At 42.7% G+C, this 18,252-nt stretch overlaps 1 protein-coding gene across 1 annotated transcript in view; it reads left to right on the top strand.

Annotated features, from left to right (window-relative positions):
- LOC126092319 (la-related protein 7) overlaps positions 1–18,252 on the top strand; it is an 84,801-nt gene that overhangs the window by 21,971 nt on the left and 44,578 nt on the right. The window contains exons 3-4 of the mRNA XM_049907855.1: positions 1,195–1,376; positions 1,496–1,660. Of these exons, the coding sequence (XP_049763812.1) occupies positions 1,195–1,376; positions 1,496–1,660 (347 nt within the window). The remainder of the gene's footprint in view (positions 1–1,194; positions 1,377–1,495; positions 1,661–18,252) is intronic.

The raw sequence follows: 18,252 nt of genomic DNA on the forward strand, positions 1-18,252 counted from the left end.
AAGGTTATCCATAATTGTTGAAAGACACAACAGTAAACACATCTCTGTTAAACAATAGACTTGCAGCTCTTAGGCTCCTCAACATACACAAATGTTAAATAAGAAAATATCCCAACTATTAAGTGTAAACTGGTATTTCGTGAAAGATTGTCTGCTGGCAATAAGAAAATTTATGCAAAGTCCTCCCTGAAATGATTTGGCGACTTCTATATAATCAAACATAATAACAGTACAAAACGTGACAGAGGAACAGCTTCTTATGCTAGAGTCACCCACTGTATGTCCATTCAATGGCACCATTAACAGCACTACATGAAAGACAGAATAGCTTGTAATTATGGTGCATTAAAATAAGTTCTTCAAGAGAAACAGTGTCATTAGCTTTGACCAAAAGAAATCTTGCAAGTGGGCATATATATATAAAAAAGACAGTATTCTACAACGATTTATGAAATTAAGCAGTGTGTCTTCCTGTCTATCAGTGTGTTGCTGTGGAATCAAATCCTTCTGTACAGTGTCAATCTTTCTTCTTGGTTCTTGCAACTTCCATAACACTCATACACATCTACTTTAATGCTTGTGGAACAACATGGTGCAATAAAACGCCACCTGTAACAAACTTGAGTTAATAACTGGCAGGGTCAATGTAAAAAGGTAGTCAATTCTACAGTAATCTAAAAGGCCACTTCATTAGAAGCATGATAAGCATTATAAGTGGTTTACTATGAAACCATGACAATGCCAATCTCCGATATCAGAAACACTTAGTATCCTCGGTGGCAGTACCTATTCCCTTGAACATAATCACAGCTTGGGCACGTAATCCTCAGTGCATGTTCCAACCCAGTTGCTGTCAAGTATGAACAGAGTTCCTCCATGGCACCACGGTAACTGGAGTCGAGGCGTACTGTCTCACCACTCTCCTCAGCTCGTTTCACGCTTTGTGCACCACCTCAAGTGTGCCAACAAGACTCCTGCCAGCAAACAGCTGCATCCCTGTTGGTGTCGGACACAAACCTGATGCCCTCTGAAGGTGAAGTAGCGAGCCGCAAGCAGTACGAGTGCTGACATGGCATACTAATAACCCCATCCTTATTTTCACTCATTGTTCTGTGATAGACTTATAAGTGCGTTATTGTGAAAATATAATCTGAAATCTCTTAAAGCAGAACTGCTTTTTGTTTATGATTACAGATGTCGATCTTGCAATTTTTTTGCGCTTCAACAAGATACGAGCATTGACTTCAAATATAGAAGATATTGCAAAAGCATTAAGAGACTCTGAGATTCTGTCCGTCACTGAGGATGGGACAAAAGTGTACCGTACAACACCAATACACATCAAGGAAAATGAGGAAGATTGTACCATATATGTGGTAAGCTGTGAAAGCTTCTGTGTTATTTGCTAAAGTTAAAGAAATCGTGAAATTCAGGTCTTGTATAAAGAACAGTAATTTTTGCAAACAATGGTTTATTCATCGTCTGTCTCTTTCAGGAGCAGCTCCCACCTGATGCTGATCATGAGTGGCTCAAGAGAGTATTTTCATCTTATGGTGAAGTAGTATATGTTTCAATACCGAAGTATAAACCAAGTAACAAAATAAAAGGTTTTGCATTTGTGGAATTTGACACCCCAGAGGCAGCCAACAAAACACTGGAGGTTTGTTGAACTCTCTCTCTCTCTCTCTCTCTCTCTCTCTCTCTCTCTCTCTCTCTCTCTCTCTGTACAAAAAGTCACTTTCATTCTAATATCAGAATAGCAAGATATCCTTTGCAAGCCTAGATAACTGCTGTGATTCGACTTGGTGTGAATGAGTGACTCAATTCTTGATGTTAGAGACTTGGTTATGTGCATACCTGCCAGATTGTGTAGATGCAGCACCTAACTTTTGACACATTCAGGTAGTTCCAAAGTTTTTGATCACATTCAAATTGACTACATTTGTGGGTCATTTGACAACAATGGTTACTCCAGAATTTTTACCATGGCAAGCAACCACAGTTTTAGCACAATCAACATGAAAATTGTCATCTTGGAAAATATGAGTTGTAACATTAGTCGGCACGAAGAAGACAGACAAATGGTGGAACATGTGAGTGAAGCCATATCTGTTATCTTAACCAAATATAGCGTGTCTGGTGTCTCGTCACCTGCCATTACTGCTCAGGGGTGAACTTTGGTCTCCAATAGATTACTTCAAACTCTGCCTCAAATGTCAATTTTATGGATTTCCATCCAGAGTGTATACAAAAAGTTTGTGAAGAAGCCATATTGATATTCTATGGCAGTTTATGCTTCAGAGACTGGGATGGACAGCATGTTTGATGTGAATTTTTTGTAGATCATAACAGTGTATGACAATATATTGGGAATATCTGCCACTGTCTATATTTTATTACCCTTTGTATTGAACCTTTTAGTATCAACAGTTTTAGTACGTTGTGTTCCACTCCACTGATGAGCTCTGACACCATGTTCAATCACATCCCAGATGTGTTCGAGAGGTTCAGATCTGGTGAGTTGGGGAGCCAATATATCATTTGGAACTTGTCACTGTGTTCCTCGAACCACTCCATCACACTCCTGGCCTTGTGACATGGCACATTATCTTGCTGAAAAATGCCACTGCTGTTGGGAAGCATGATCGTCATGAAGGGGTGTACATGGTCTGCAACCAGTGTGTGATACTCCATGGCTGCCATGGTGCCTTGCATGAGCTCCACCGATACCCACATGAATGTTCCCCTGAGCATAATGGAGCCGCCAAAAACTTGTCTCCATCCCACATTGCAGGTGTCAAGGAGTTGTTCCCCTGGAAGAAGATGGATTTGTGCCCTTTCATTGGCATGATGAAGGAGGTATTGGTATTCGTCATACCACTCATTGCTCTACCATTGCGCGAATGTCCAGTCCTGATGGTCACATGCTCATTTCCATCATAGTTGCCGATGTCGTGTTGTTAACATTGGAATGTGCATGGGTCATAGGCTGCGGAGGCCCACCATTAGGAGTGTTAGGTGCACTGTGCATTCAGACACACCTGTAAACAGTCTGATGATAGTTCCGCCACAGTTTGCCACCAGTCCAGTTTTACCAGCCTACCCAGCCTATGTCTGACACCTGTAATGAGGTGTGGCCATCCAACCCCACGATGTCTGGACATGATTTCACCATGGTTTTGCCAGATATTGAAGACACACACCACAGCACTCTTCAAAAACCCGAAAAATCATACAGTTTCTGGAGTGTTCATACTGAGCGTCCGTGCCATCACAGTCTGCCCTCATTCAAACTCGGATAGATCACACGCCTTCCGCAATGTACACACCAGCAGCAGGCTCATCGATACTACATTCACTGTGCATGTGTCTGACTAGCAGTCATTCCTCTCCAGGTGATGCTGCTATCACCTGGACAGGTTTATATTGTCATAACATTCTGGCTGATCTGTATATGTTTTTTCCAGTTTAAGTTTACATCAGTATGCATGTATTTATGTATGTATTTGCTTTACAAATGTCTGCTTGTGTCTGTGTATGTGCGGATGGATATGTGTGTGTGTGCGAGTGTATACCCGTCCTTTTTTCCCCTAAGGTAAGTCTTTCCGCTCCCGGGACTGGAATGACTCCTTACCCTCTCCCTTAAAACCCACATCCTTTCGTCTTTCCCTCTCCTTCCCTCTTTCCTGATGAGGCAACAGTTTGTTGCGAAAGCTTGAATTTTGTGTGTATGTTTGTGTTCGTTTGTGTGTCTGTCGACCTGCCAGCACTTTCATTTGGTAAGTCATATCATCTTTGTTTTTAGGTATATTTTTCCTTCATGGAATGTTTCTTTCTATTATAACCATACATATATATATATATATATATATATATATATTTTTTTTCCCTTCGTGGAATGTTTCCTTCTATTATAACCACATCTTTGTTTTTAGATATATTTATGCATTTAGAACATTGAACCCTCTTTATCGTTTCTTGTTGGTTTCTAGGTTAATAGGAGGTGGGATATTTTTCACAGAACAGAACTGAAAGAGCTGTGTTTTTTCTAAGCATGCCCTTTTTTTACTAATCCAGTCAGTAACTATCACAAAAACATCATTTCCTGTTTTCTCTGTTGATGTGTCCTTACTCAGCTTAACAACAATGTTTGTATCATCTATAAATAGGGATAATTTTGCCTACTGATTGAAATAAAATTATATATCATGTACAAAGTCATTGTCAGAGATCTGGTACAGATAAAATTTGGAATTAGTTGTCACTGATGGGGCACAACATCTAGAATAATTGCTCTTCATCCAAGTGTTTAGTAAATGAATGGTTAAGTAAATACAGAAAAGTACACAACCAGACAAAAAAAGTGAAGCGTGCAGAAGCGATGGTCAAATGTCAATGTAGCTTCATATACATACAAACGATCAATGGGTATGTAGATGAGTAGAATTGCAATTCTCTGTGACAGGTAGAATGGCCACCAGAGTGCATGAGTGTCCTTTTGTGTTCAGTGTTGTTATTAGGCCTGATAGAGTATATAAGGAGCATGAATATCATCAGATGTTGAGTGATCACTGTGATGGACACGAAGATACCACGTGCTTGTGTAAGAAAACTTTATCAGCACCTGACTGCATGGGAACATGAGGGGCAGGCCATACTCGTCAAGTTTCCAGCTGACCCCACCTGACCACCACTTGGCAGTATATCCATATTGTACACCAAGCTCATTATAACCTCTTCACATCTGTGCCTGTTGTCTGAGATCAAATACTGGACTCCCTGCTGCAATGTTATTTGCCATCTCGCACAATTGGTTGGAGGTCAGCAGCAGGTGGACTAGGGAATTGCATAGTCTGCCATTAACACTACAGTGCGAATGACTGTATTTGGAGTGGTGCCATGACTGTGAGCTGTGTACTGCTGGTGAATGGCATCACATGGTGTTCAGTGATGAATTGTGTGTATTTGGAGTGGTGCCATGACTGTGAGCTGTGTACTGCTGGTGAATGGCATCACATGGTGTTCAGTGATGAATTGTGGTTCTGTACTATCTTGGATGACCTTCGTTGACGAGTGTGTGACATGGGGAAAGGTCCCATTCTTCCAAAGTTTTGAAGAAATGCAGTAGTGTTACTCCTGGCATCATAGTGTGGGCACCATCAAGTGTGACTTCAGGCGACAGCTGGTATTGACTGAGGGCAGCACAGTGGTATGTAATGGACATTTTGTGTCCTCACATGTTACCTCTCATGTGACAGTATCGCGATGCCATTTTTCAGCAGGACAATGCTCGTTTACACATGGGATGTGTCTCCGTGAACTGCTTGCATGTTGTTGAGGAATTCCTGTGGCCAGTAAGATCCCCAAATGTGTCTCCAGCAGAAGGGTGGGACCAGCTCAGACATCAGCTCCGTCTTAGTGACAGTATCCAGGATATCAAGAACAAGCTGTGACAGTTCTCGGACAGCTTGTCGCAGGAGAGCATAGAGTGGCTTTATGACACCTTTCCCAACCAAATCAGTGAGTGCATCCAGACCAGAGGGGTGCAACATCATACTGATATGTGGGCTCATACTGCCAAGCTCTTTTTAAACTCTGTTTCTTAATCGCTATATAACACCATATAACTTCTCAACCCATGAAGTTTCATTTCGTTACCTTTTCTACTTCTGGGTGCTTATTTTTTTCCAAGCAGTGTATTTTCACATGAGAAATATATGTCTGCAGTTTTAGCCATGTTCATTGACTGCACCAGCAGAGAGAGCATAAAGTTCTATTGTGATCGTATTATAAGCAGCATTAATCAGTGTCAGGGTATGATACAGAGATTGTCATTGAGGGTGAAAGCAGGTGCTTGCAATTCAAATTATAGGTGAAGTACCAAATACAGGGATGGTAAGGTGCATTTCTTTCTACACAGATTTAAATAGTTTTGTTTTTCATTTCTGTAGCGATCTGTTGTGAATTTATGCAGTATTATGAATAAGTACCTTCAGGGTTTCAGAGGACGACTGTGCAAAAATTATGCAGTGTGTTTATAATAGACCAATACTGGTGGATAGAGCATCTCTTCAAGCTTTCAACTCGCATTATACGTGCTCAGTATGAGCACTGTTTGTGAAGTGGCAAACAACAGTATGTGCATCCAATTCTAGGATGTACAGTGCTGTCACGGTGAAGCATACAAGGCCACTTATAGCATCACATTATCATTCTCTTGGTTCATGCCAAGGATGGCTTGAAGTATCTGGCAGAAATATCAGTGGAAATGTTTGAATTTTGTTAAAAAAAGAAACTTCAATAGTAATAATAATAATAATAATAATAATACAAAGAGATATTCCTGCCAGATTAAAGCAGTGTGCTGGACCAGGACTGGAATATAGTACCTCACCTCCAAACAGAGGTACTGGTACGAATATAAGTGTGAGGGTGGGTTGAGTCGTGCCTGGATAGCTGAGTCAGTAAGAGAGTTGCGCATTCTGGGTCAAGTCGAGGTCTGACAGAGTTTTAATCTGCCAGGAAGTTTCAAAGCAATACACACTGTGCTGCAGAGTGAAAGGTTCATTGTGGGAAGAAGAAAAGGTGGTTGATCTGACAGAGCTATTGGTTGGACAGAGTTGTTACAGGTTATGTTGGCTGTGATGTGTCAGGAAGCCAGCCTAGACGTGACGGGCAGCATTAGTTTTGCACATCAATAGATTCTGGGTCGCTTGCAAATTCTGCGCTCCCTTTGGGCAGCAGTAGCAGAGGTGACTGAGATCGCATGTTTGATGGATCGAGCTCAACAAATAACAGTTGCCACCCCAGAAGATGGATGTCAATTCCTACCAACTTGTAGCGGGTTGATATTCATTTTTGTTAGCCGCGAGTGGACCCAGATAGTTATGGGCAGTGACTCCTAGGAGCAGCTATGAGGGATAGGTTGGTACTTACAGCTATTCCTGTGTGGCAGACAGTTGGTGAAATAGTGCTGAAACAGCCAAGTGTCAACAGAGTTTTCTGGTTTGCTCTGGGGAAGTAACTGACAGGCTGTTAAATAACTGATAAGGTGTTGATCCCATATTATGGAGAACAAGAGTTTAGATGTCTGTATTGCCATCCTGATATTTGATTGCATTTTAGATGAATGCTAGGATGACACCATGAACTAGGACATAGCCATTACCCTCCCATATCTGTGCCTGAGTAACTCAGTGCTTGTTGCACTATTAGCTCTCTCTCCCTTTAGTATTGCACAGTCCTTTAGGTAAAAGTGGTTTCCAAAATTTATTGAGGACTGACTTGTCTGGAAAATCTGGAAAATTGCAAACTATGGTTGAAGTGTATCTACTGCTAAGTAGAATATTGACAATAGACTCTGAGGTTCTGCTGATATCATAAGTTGGAGGCTACTCTCAAATTGACATCAGGCTCGCATTTTAAAAATATAACCCCTGAAATAATTACAGCACAAAGTTCCAAAGGCACACTTTTATCAAAGAACACAGGTTCCAGTCTGTAAAAATCCTGTCTGTGCTTGTGTCCAGCTACACAATGCTGTCTGTATTCTGTTTTAAACAGTTTTGAAGAGTGTAATTTCCTTAATGGTCTGATGCACAATGTGTCTGGAGTTGTAGTGGCTACTGCTGTGTGCAGACTCGAAGACTCCTGCTGCTGGATAATTCTCTGCTGCATAGCACACATTGCCAGCTACATCACAGGATTCGACGTAAATCATAGTGCAGAGTGATACTACCACTCCATACTATTAGCTCAACGTGATGAGTGGTATGGTCTAGTCCCTCACCGTAGGCGACTTCTACAGAGGGCTGCTGGAATACTGACATACTTGTTTTGACTGACGTATATGCACTCCTGATTGTCTTCTGTGGTCGAAGGGTAGTTTATGTGGCAGGGGTTGTGACTTGAGGCCACAACCTCCCCCCTTCCTCTCCCCCCACCCCACTGCCACAGTTTGTGGACTGGTTTGTCAAATTTGGCCACGCCAGAATGAATTTCCTATAGTAACGTAGTTTACCCAAGACTGACTGCAGTTGCTTTACATTAGTGGGTACTGAAAGCCTGGAAAATGGCTGTAAATGTTTGATGGTCATCAGGATTCCCTCTTCTGATAGAATGTGTCATGGATACTCTATTTTGGTTAGAATGAATGAGCATTTGTCCTTGTTAACACAAAGTCCCATCTGGAGTATTTGTTAAACAGCTTGACCAAGTTGTGTAAGAGTTCTTGCATGTTATTCCCTGAGACTACTGTGTCGTCAAGGGAATTTACAGTTCCCAAAGCCTTCTTGATTAACTGCTCAAGATAGTGTTGGAACAATGCTGGGGTCGAAATTTTGCCAAAAATCTTGTTAACAACCATAACTTTTTGACTTTCCTCTTCGAGAGACCATTGCAGGTAAGTGTCAGTCCAATCAATGTGTTAGTAATACTGTCCATGGCCTAACTTCGGCATTATCTCATTGGCTCATGGGGTTTAATGGGTACTGACAATAAACTGTGCATTTATGATTGATTTGAAGTCCCCACACAACTGTAGCTTCCCATTTGGTTTTTCCATGTCTACATTGGTATGGCCCAGAGACTGCTCAAAATGGGTTCAATTATGCCATTACCTTCAATCCTATCCAGTTCCTCCTACTTGGCCTAGTCATGCAATGTGCAAGGGGTGGGTCTAATATTGTAGAATTGCAAAATAACTTTGGGCTTGAAAGTGATATGTATTTGGTAAACTTTGACCTTTCCTGGAGTGACACAGAAAAACTTGTCCGTAGTTCTGACAGAATTGTGCACATTCCTCTTTCTCGTCTGTTTTTTGTGTTTGATTTGCTGAGTCCTGAACCCTGAACCCTAGTTGCTCAAAAAGTCTAGTCCCATAATTTGGCAGCTGTTGGAGACTGTGTCACCAGTACTGCTGCTTACACTGTCTTATTTTTCTACTGAGCAATTAGTTTACAGTTATTGCCATCTATTGGTTGATTGCTGTAGTTTGTCACTGTAACCTGAAATTTGTTTGACCATGTCGAGCCAATAAAGTGATGAGTAGCACTGTTGATAATAGTGTTAAAAGAACGTGTATCAACTGGGAACCGCGTGTTCTTGCCATTAAGTCTGATGTCCACCAGAACTGCTTTAGTACCACCTGACATTACTTTGTAAAGTCTATTTTTGAAGTCATCTTCAGTGCCTTCCTTTGAATATTGTGTCCTGAATATTCCTACATTGTTTTTGCAGGCATACTTCTGCTTTGTGCCCCTTTTTCCAACATGTAAACACTTTGTGGCTTTGTAATAACAAGATTCTCTATTTTAGGTAATGAAGAAGTTAACAAAAGACTTCGACACTATTTTGCTGATTGTGATCTGCATGCCCAATGAATTCACATTTTCCACCTTCTTTATGGAAGGTTTTTCAATTCCGCCTGCTGTACTTTACTCGAAATTTGGTGAGGCTATGATGATCTTTTTGGAACACATCGGTTATCCATGATTGAGAGCACGTTCTGTTTGTTTCATCTGCTCAAATGCCTCAGTAACAGATAAATATTCTTTGAGTGTGAGATTATTTAATCTAATGAGGTCTTTCTTTAAATGCGCATCAGGAGCCTGGACTAAGAGCATGGCCGTTATTGGCATCTGTACATGAAAGATTACATTTAAATTTACAGTCTCTGGTTAGACCCTGATGCATTGCAACCCATTCCTTGAAAGTCTGACCAAGTTTCTTGTAAAGTTTGTATAACCTGTGAGAATTTTACAATCAAAATTTCAGACAATTTGTCCTTAATCTCTGTATAACCTAATACATTTGGATCCTTATCTGGAATCAACTGCTGCATTAACCCATAAATGTTTGCCCCAATATTGGATAGCAAAAAGGAGTGTTACATGACTTCACTTGTTGTTCTGTGCACCATGAAGTGTTTCTCCATCTGGGTTATGTAACTTCTCCAGTTTTCCTTAATCGTGTCAAATGGATGGGTCGCTGACATGCCCTCCAGCTTCCTTTTGTCAGTGGTTCCTTTCATCCAGTCCTTGTAGCAGCTTTTTCTGCATATTGCTTATGGACTGCTGGAGTTGTAGTATTTGTGCTGTAAGTTACATTTGTTGTGTCATCTGAAATTTAACTCATCACAAATTGTTCTTCTTAACTAAGATTCCTGAAGAAAAAATAATAAATAAATAAATGGTGATGATCGAAGTAGAGAGGATATAAAGTGTAGACTGGCAATGGCAAGGAAAGCGTTTCTGAAGAAGAGAAATTTGTTAACATTGAGTTTAGATTTGTGTTCGGAAGTCATTTCTGAAAGTATTTGTATAGAGTGTAGCCATGTATGGAAGTGAAATGTGGACAATAAATAGTTTAGACAAAAAGAGAATAGAAGCTTTCGAAATATGGTGCTACAGAAGAATGCTGAAGATTAGATGGGTAGATCATGTAACTAATGAGGAGGTATTGAATAGAATTGGGGAGAAGAGAAATTTGTGGCACAACTTGACTAGAAGAAGAGATCGGTTGGTAGGACATATTGTGAGGCATCGAGGGATCACCAATTTAGTATTGGATGGCAGTGTAGAGGGTAAAAATCGTAGAGGGAGACCAAGAGATGAATACACTAAACTGATTCAGAAGGATGTAGGTTGCAGTTGGTACTGGGAGATGAAGAAGCTTGCACCGGATAGAGTAGCATGGAGAGCTGCATCAAACCAGTCACTCGACTGAAGACCACAACAACAACAAATAAATAAATAAATGAATAAAGACAGCACAGTTGGCAACAGGGTACAGTGAAAACTCAAAAAGGAGAGACAACTCATAAACATGTTCCATAGTTCCTGATATTGTGGCATCCAAAACCTTAAAATCCACACCGCTGTACATAGACTGTTATAATTGCACCAAACCGTAGAAGTGGAGTTGACCATGTATTGTCATTGCCAGATGTAGAAGTACGGTTCTGTTTGTTCATGTCATCTGTTTCTGCTGGGATGAAACTTATGGTCCAATTATCTTTGTTGTCAGCTTCTGCTGTCTGGTAGAATATTGACAACAGACTGAGGTGCTGCTGATGCCAGTGTAAGTTGAGCACCACACTCAAATTCACATCATGAACACATTATGAAAACATTGAAATGGTTACGGTACAAAATTCCAAAAACATAAATTTGTTAATGAACACAAATATTCAACTTCCAGATAAGTATACAGTGCATGTCCATCACAATGCTATGTCTATACTGTTGCAAACACTTTTGTTGAGTGTTAGTTCCTTTTTGGTCTGATGCCTGATGTGGCTATAGCTGCAGTGGTTACCGCTGTAGACACACTTGAAGATTCCCACTGCTGGATATCTTTCTGCTGGATGAAACTCATTGCCAGCCGAGCCACTGGACATGTCTTAAGTAATAGTCTGGAGGGATACTATTGTTCTCTACTGTTGCCTGCATGTGATGAGTGACATGCAATGTAGCCTTCACTGTAGACGACCTCTGCACAGGGCCACTGGAATACTGATATACGAGTTCCGCCTGGCTTATGTACAGTCCCTTTCACCTGTTGTTACTGAAGGATAATCTATTTGATAGGACTGTGACTCGAGATCACAGCAATGGTAATTATGTAATTTTCATTTTAAATTTATCCAAGTAACTGTTTCAGAAAATATTGCAATTGAACAACAGTATCACTGTTTTCTTGTATATCTTGTCATCAGTTTCTAACTGAACTTGGAATAATTACTAATCAGTATGTGGCAACTAAAAATTCATTTGTGACCTCTCACAAATAACGAAAATTGGTTCAGGGAAACTTGGAATTTGACATGGAAATCTCAGTATGATCTTTTGATAAGAAAGTCCCCATGATGTTGTGATACATACTGAACACTTTTCCTTGTGCTAGTCAAGAGGCACACGACCCACCCACGCACGCAAACACTCACATACACAAATGCATGCCGCGCGCGCACACACACACACACACACACACACACACACACACACACACACACACAGCGGGAGGGGGAGGGGGGAGAAGACACAATGTACCTTGAGCTGTCAGATGTTTTGGAGTTGCCTGACTGACAATAGCTTCAAGGAAACACAGTTTCGTTAAGTCATAACCAAAATTTACTGTCAACACAAACACCAAAGTCATATGTTCTGAGATGTAACATAACTTCATAACTTTTATCACTGGACCTGCTGTAGGCCGTCTGTATCTTGTCGCTCCCCTCCCCAGGCTTTGTAAGGGGGAGAGGTGTGACTAATAGGTTGTTGTGTACGCTATTCATTACCCACATATACAGAGTAAGTGAACCATCCTATTGTTTCAACCTAGTTTTATGCAGCCCATTATTTGTAGGTATACTATCAACATATTCCATTCTTAAGAGAGCAAGGTAATACAAGATGAATGAGTTGCATGCAGGAAGATGGTACAAGTTTCACTCAGAATTCATCATTGCTATTTTTAGTTCAATGTTGGAAACAAAATGAACTCATAAAATTGTCACAAATTCAAATACCCTTTCATTGCAACTGGAATTGCATACAGAGACTAATCAGATATATTGTATTATTGTGGTCTACCAGCTATTGGCAAGGCTTACTAGAAGTTCAGATGGGAAGGTACATGATCTAGTATATCGTAGTGAACAGGACTTGAGTATGGGAATGTCACTCACATAGATGACATTCCACATTCTTAAACATAAAAGTAACAGCTGTTGAATGATATCCATCCAGATTACATTTTTATGCTGCACTACATATTAAAAACATGTTTTCTAGCTTCTCCATAGAGCAGTAACAGAACTGTGTATTAGTCGACCAAAATTTTATTGCATCTGGAAGTGACGGCTCTTTTTTGTGAGTGCGCATAATCGCGGTTGGTAATATATGCACTTCTGACCTGAAAACATTGACAGTGCTACATGTTTTTCTTGGTCATCACTGTACTTGTTTACTGTAACATCACCATGTGTTTCTGATAATGGCCAACTGCAATAATATCATGGTTTCTGTCCTGTTTTCTGTCATTTGCACCAGTATCCAGCTACTCAAGGATGTAGCATGACCGGCGCACCTCTTCCATTTGTATTCGTGGCTGATGAGGCATCTGCCCTGTGTGAAAGGTTAAGACCTTATCCAGCAAAAAAGCTTGACACCTCAAAAACAAATTTTCAATTACTAATTATCAAGAGCCAGACATTTTGTTGAATGTACATTTGGCATTTTAGCAAATACCTAAATTGTAGATTCTGCACCAGCATATAGACATGAATGTTGTTGAAAACACCAATTATTGCAATGCAACAACACAGATTTGATTCTGTTTCCACCCAAAAAGTTAATTGTCCAATGCAATCAACGTTTATCTCCACTGGTTTTTTTAGGGACTGATGATCTCAGTGGGAAGACCACCTGCGAACGATACTCGAACCCACACCAGAGTTGAGCAACAGGGCTGACAGAACTTTGGACTCGACACAACAAGAGCAAGTCAGTAGCAACGTATGCAGCAATGAAGTGCAACAAACTGTTGACACAACACTGTCAACATGTCAAATATGAGCCACAATCCAAATTGAGACCAAAGAGGAAAACTAATAACAAAGTGAAGTTTTTGGTGGGTGGTCATTAGTATGGTGGAGATAGTAATGAACACTATCAGACAAAGTACATGACTGGCTGTGCAGTTGAGGAGTGGCAGTATTTTTGCTGGCTCCCATGGGACGCTATTGGCCAGAGTGTTCCCATGGTGAGAGGGTTGTGCAGTCACTAATAGGCGAGTGCAGCACTGCAGCGACACTGCTTCCTATCGCCCATCGAGTCCATTTGCTCTGGCAGGCATTCAGCTTCCGCACAGCCTGATACCAGATCTCCCCCATGAAACCAGAGCATCCAGGGGGGGGGGGGGGGCGAAAATGCCCCGGACTGTTCTGTGAAAGGGGGAATAAAGCTACAGGCAAAGGTGCGGTCTTGTCAACTGTAGTCTGTGGAGAGGAATTACACTCCCAGTGTCCATTGCAACGACGCTGGAGATGGGCATGCCAGGGGAACCACTGATCCACAGGGAGCCAGCGGAGAGGACCAGCGCAACAATGGGACATCCATGGTAGCTGTCAGGGATTCTGGCCGTTGTGTCACATTGTCACCAGAAAGCAGTGGAAGAGGGGACTGCGGAGGGAATGCTTGTGTCTGCACCTGAAGCTGGTTTTATTGACAACGCTCAAGCTCCTTCTGTATTTGGACTGACGTAACTCACTGTCCGTGGGTTGACACTACTGGTACTGGCATCCAAGCCTCAGACTTGCGTGGGAGCGCACCCACACTGCTATTCCAGGGGTGTAATGCCGCGAAGGATGCGAGCGAGGTTCCAATGGTGACAGTGTCAGCAAATGAAGCTAGGTCTGAGGCTGGTGATCATGGAGGAGCTGCGCGAGGCTATGATTGTTAATCAACGTCATGCGGTAAGTGCTCAGAAACAACATAAGATCCACCACAGTGGTGGTGGATTCGATAGCCTTCCCCATCTGCTGCTTAAAACTCTTGACCAGACGTTCAGATTCATCATTGGAGGGAGGATGGAATGAAGGGCTGTAGATGTGTTTGCTGTCATTGGTGGCACAGAAATCCTTGAAGGTAGTGGTTGTGAGTTATGGGCCATTGTCAGAGACCAATGTGTGAGGCAACCCTTCGATGAACAAGACTTAGGCTAAGGCAGTAAGGGTGTCCTCGGCCATGTTGGATGACCTGCATATGGGCATAGGGGTATTTTGAATAAGAATCCACAATGGTCAACCACATAGAACCCAAGAAAGGGCCCGCAGAATCAAGGTGGATGTGGAAATGAGGTGAGGAGTAGGCCAGGGGCAATGGACAGAAGAGGCATCACCTGGTGCCAGGTGCATTCTGCGCAACTACAAACCATCTTTTCGATGTCGCTGTTGATCCTGGGCCAATACATATAGCAGCGTGCCAATGTCTTCAAGTGGGACATGCCGTAATGATTCCTGTTGAGCAAACTCAATACCTGATGATGCAATTGCACTGGAATAATCAGTAGATATGCATCTGTATCAGTATGCAAAAGGATGACATCATTCACAACCAAGAGTAATTGAGAAAGCTGTTTCCAAGCACGGAGCTCTGTCGACAGCTGACAAGTGAGATAATGCGGCCAGCCATGGATTACATAGCAAAGGACCTGTCGCAGGGTGGAGTCCAAGAATGTTGCAGCAGCAACACATGTGGCCATAAGGGGAAAACCGTCGAGTGTGTGTTGTCATTGGGTGTCGATAGGAGCAATGCCCAGCACTGGAGGCATTGGGCTGTTCATTCAGGCCGGCCGTGCGGTTCTAGGCGCTACAGTCTAGGCGCTACAGTCTGCGGTTCTAGGCGCTACCTACGGTCGCAGGTTCGAATCCTGCCTCGGGCATGGATGTGTGTGATGTCCTTAGGTTAGTTAGGTTTAATTAGTTCTAAGTTCTAGGCGACTGATGACCTCAGAAGTTAAGTCGCATAATGCTCAGAGCCATTTGAACCATTTTTTTGTTCATTCTGGGAGTTGGAATGTGGCCTGAATAACATCACCAATGGATTTTGATCCATAATTAATGAGAACTGCGTCCCAAACAGGTAGACACGAAATTTTTTGACTGTGAATACATTGCCAAGGTCTCCTTTCTGATCTGGGAATAGTTGCACTGTGCCAGGGTCAGGATCTTTCATGGGTATGCTGTAGGCTGTTCAGGTGCCAAGGAAGCTCAAATGCCGTAGGTGGTCGCATCGGCTGCTGCAACTAATGGGTGACAGGGAGACAAGGGCATGACACAGGGTGCAGATGTTGGCATGGTTGTCATTTTGACAAAGGCCTGGTTGCAGGCAGGGGTGCAATTATAAGGGACCACCCATTTTATACAACTGATCGAGAGGTGGTGCAATGTGGGCTGCATGGGGTAAGAACTTAGCATAATAGTAGAACATGACAAAAAACATTTGTAATTCAGGCAAGTTTGTCAGGCGATGTAGAGAAGTGATAGTGGCAATGTTCTGATTAGTAGGCTGGATTCCCTCTTTTGAGAGCCAATGCCCCACAAGTACTCCACTCCTGGAAAAAAATCTGTACTTCTCCCTCCATATGACAATGCAGGCCTGTGTCCTGCAGGGTCATCCAGATGTGTTCCAAATGCTCTTGGTGGGAGGACCCTGTGACAATAAGTTCATCCAAGTAATTGATGCAAGCCAGAATATGCTGTTTCAGAAATCGCGTGCCAGGGAATAGAATAGGTTTCTGCCTGTGATTGGTCATTGATGGTTCCCTCTAAATCCCCACACAAGTGAGGAAACCCATTCGGCTTTCGGATGGTGACTAGGGGCATAGCCCATGCACTAGATTTTACAGGTTCGACAACCCCAGATGTCTGCATACGATAGAATTCCTGCTTCGTGGCAGCCTGTAAGGCCACTGGAATGAGTCTGGCATGGTAACAATGAGGAGTAACGTCTGGCCTGAGGGTGATGTGCGCCTGAAAGTCTGAAGCGTGCCCCAAATCTGATTGAAAGAGAGGGAAAAATGTCATGCAGAGGTCATCCAGTTCCTGGAAAGGGACCACAGTGGAAACCACCTTGACTTCATCTGAGGTAGAAAATCCAGACATCAAGAAGACTTTGAGACCAAAATTTTTGGTAGCTGGCGAATGGTCGACGACAAATGACATCTAAAGCCGATTAATATGTTCGTAAGTTGCCACAGTCAAGAACTGCTCATGAAGAGGAATTGCGCCATCTCCATAGGCCACCAAATTGTGACTGCAGGGACAAGTCATGTGAACACGGCTGACTATAAGTCGCCTGTTTGATCAAAGAGATGGTGGCCCCAGTGTCCACCTGACAACGAATGTTCTGGTGGGACTTGTGAAAGATGAGAAACAATTTCTGCATGAAGGGGCCACCCTGGGGGACTACCATCTGCAGCTCTTGCACCGTATCCTGGTGTGGCCACAGCGCTGGGTGGAGGCGGGTCATGCAACTGCATCATACTGAGCAGAGGTGCCCCTCCTTGCCACAGCATGTACTGGACCCCAGCGATCTGGACAGTCTGCTTGGGAGTGAGAGGAAAAACATTTTGGCATAAAGGTAGCAGCCACTGTAGCCTTCGTCAACAGGTGACTGGAGGCTAAGAGGTCATAGAGATATTGGACAAAGACATATCATGATGTTGCTGCAACCTGGCGGTCATCCTATGTTTACAATGCTGGGGGCATGTGTGAAGTGCTGCCACTTGCAGCCTTGCTGTGAGTCATTTGTTAGCCACCTGTGCAATTTCAAATGAATGAGTGATGCGCAAGATGTCTTTAATGACCAGTTATTCCGTTTCAACACTGCCATACAAACCTCCGGGTCAGGCCCAACTCAAACCACTACACCACGAATCGAGGAACTGGTGTAGGAAGCCTTACAGCCTTGATTGGTGTATTAAAATCAGATTTTCAGCTGAGTCCTTGAAAGTCAGTTACCCATGAGTGGTACATTGATGTAATTCTAACCTGGAGGCACCACATGGTACCGCTGAGAATAATTATCAGTTAGCAGACCACATAGATCCTGAAAGGAGAGCATGACGGGTTTAGAATGTGGTGTCAAGTGCGGGGGGTCTGGTCCCTGGGGCACAGCAGCCTCCTTCACACAAAGTTGGTCCACCAAGAGCTGAAGCAACTTTTTTACAAGTCTGTCTATATCTGCTGCTGGTACATCAACTGCTGCTGTTGCTCGAGCAGGCTAACTAATTTTAGCTTCCATGCTGTGAAACAACTTTCTTTTTCCTCATTGCCAGTTGCTATATCCACTAGTAGCTGGGGACTGGTGCACAGCTCAAAAACAGAAAAGGCAGTGGAGAACCAATGATGATGGAAGGTGTGAAGACCGCCTGCAGAAGTGACTCAAACTCATGCTAGAGCCGAGCAACAGGTTTCACCGAACGGCGGACCTGACACAGCAAGAGCAAGTCAGTAGCAACCTACGCAACAACGAAGTGCAGTGAACTTCTGACACAACACTGTCAACATCAGCATTTCACACTTGCTGTGTTCAATTGATGTTTGCCACAGCTACTAGCCCAAAAAGAAAAAAAAAAAATCGCTTGGTGATTCACATTTGTTTTGTAATCTTGATACGTTTCCCATCAATGGCTTGGCCTTAGTGGCCTTAATCTCATACTTCTGCCTGATCTACATCCAACCTCCTG

This window comes from Schistocerca cancellata, chromosome 1 (genome assembly GCF_023864275.1).
Source record: "Schistocerca cancellata isolate TAMUIC-IGC-003103 chromosome 1, iqSchCanc2.1, whole genome shotgun sequence".
Lineage (NCBI taxonomy): Eukaryota > Metazoa > Arthropoda > Insecta > Orthoptera > Acrididae > Schistocerca > Schistocerca cancellata.